Here is a 1,386-nt window from a genome sequence, read left to right as displayed (position 1 = left end):
TGTCACACCTAAACAAAAGGATTTGTGCACATATTTCAACATGTATTTCGTTCAGCGCCCCCCGCCGGAGGGCTTTGCTCTGCCTCTTCAACTCCCGTCCTCTCCCGCATTCTGAAAAGCCACTCTCGTACCCCCTCAGCAAATCTTTTTGGATGTCTGCGGATTCCGCTCGAGTGTCTTGGCAAGACGGAAGCGCAGATGGCCCGAGGACCCCCAAATCCAAGAACACAAAAACACTCACTTGTCTTCCACGGGCCAATATGTCCGTGTGTGTGTCGCATTCCTGTCAAGATAAAAAGATAAAACGGAGTAAGCCGATCAACACGGACCCAGTCGATCAAAGGTGGAATTGTGCGAGATTCAATCTCATTGCCGGAGAAGTGCCCGCAATGCATTGCGGTGTCACTCAACAACTTTGCGGCAACCAAAATTGGCTTTGTTGATTCATGTGTGAATCTGTGTACATTCGTAATGCCACTGCAAAACGCCATCCGAACAAAGGAATGACCGTGATGAACAATCAATCTCGATTTCGTCATGAGTCACTTGCGGCGGCGCCAGTTGAGTGGCAATGAAGTGTGAAAGCAGCACGAGATAAAGACGTTTTATTTATCGCCCGAAGCCATGGCCTTCCGAAACGCATGCCGCCGTTGCGACTTCCCTCTCATTTCGGGGGGGGGGTAATCGGCCTTGTTTGGAAAAGCAGCACGTCTCCTCGCCTCCTTAATTGTCAAATCACAAACACATCTTCGATCCTCCAGAAGCTGCGGGAAGTCGCGCTTCTCGGACCGCCCTGTGATTGGCCGCCTGAGTGACAGGGGGCGTGGCTTTCGTCTTGGGGCTGAACAAAACCAGCCGCTTCGCCGGCGCTCGCACTCCTTCTACGGATCGACGTGGCTGACGCGCCCGAAACTCGTTTAAAAACCACCCCCCTCCCGGTCGAGTTGTGATTGGAACGCCTTTGGGAGCTGCAACTTTGCTTTCGGAGCGAGCCATCTTACCTGAGCGGACGCGTGCGTGTGTCCGTGTGGGTGTGCACGCTTCGGTGCGGTCCGCCATGGATTTGCTTTGGATTGTCGGCTTGCTGGTGTGCGTGTGCGCCCGCTTGGCTTCGTCCGAGCGCCACAGCGTCTTCTGGAACAGCACGAACCAAAAGTAAGTCCACTCTGCTACCGCCACAGTTGACGTGATTTTTTTTCAACTTTTTTTTTTTTTTTTTAACCCGCACCTCCTCCCTGCATATGCAATGAATTTGTGATGCGAGCAATTCGGCTGCTGTTGTTATGATAATGCAAAAGCTGGAGGGAGCCCATGCACCCCCCCCTCCTCCGCCCTTTTGAACCTGTTATTATTATTGTTATGGCACACTTGCGCAATGTGGGATAA

At 52.3% G+C, this 1,386-nt stretch overlaps 1 protein-coding gene across 1 annotated transcript in view; it reads left to right on the top strand.

Moving 5' to 3' along the window:
* The first annotated feature begins 910 nt into the window (after positions 1-910).
* The window catches only part of efna1a (ephrin-A1a), a 23,820-nt gene continuing 23,344 nt past the window's right edge, over positions 911-1,386 (top strand). Inside the window, exon 1 of the mRNA XM_019867895.1 lies at positions 911-1,155. Coding sequence (XP_019723454.1) covers positions 1,058-1,155 — 98 coding nt within the window. The 5' untranslated portion in view covers positions 911-1,057. The remainder of the gene's footprint in view (positions 1,156-1,386) is intronic.

Source organism: Hippocampus comes, unplaced genomic scaffold (genome assembly GCF_001891065.2).
Source record: "Hippocampus comes isolate QL1 unplaced genomic scaffold, H_comes_QL1_v1.1 scaffold207, whole genome shotgun sequence".
Taxonomy (NCBI): Eukaryota; Metazoa; Chordata; class Actinopteri; order Syngnathiformes; family Syngnathidae; genus Hippocampus; species Hippocampus comes.
Note: the sequence above shows the minus strand (reverse complement) of the source record. Positions and strands in the feature narration are given on the sequence as shown.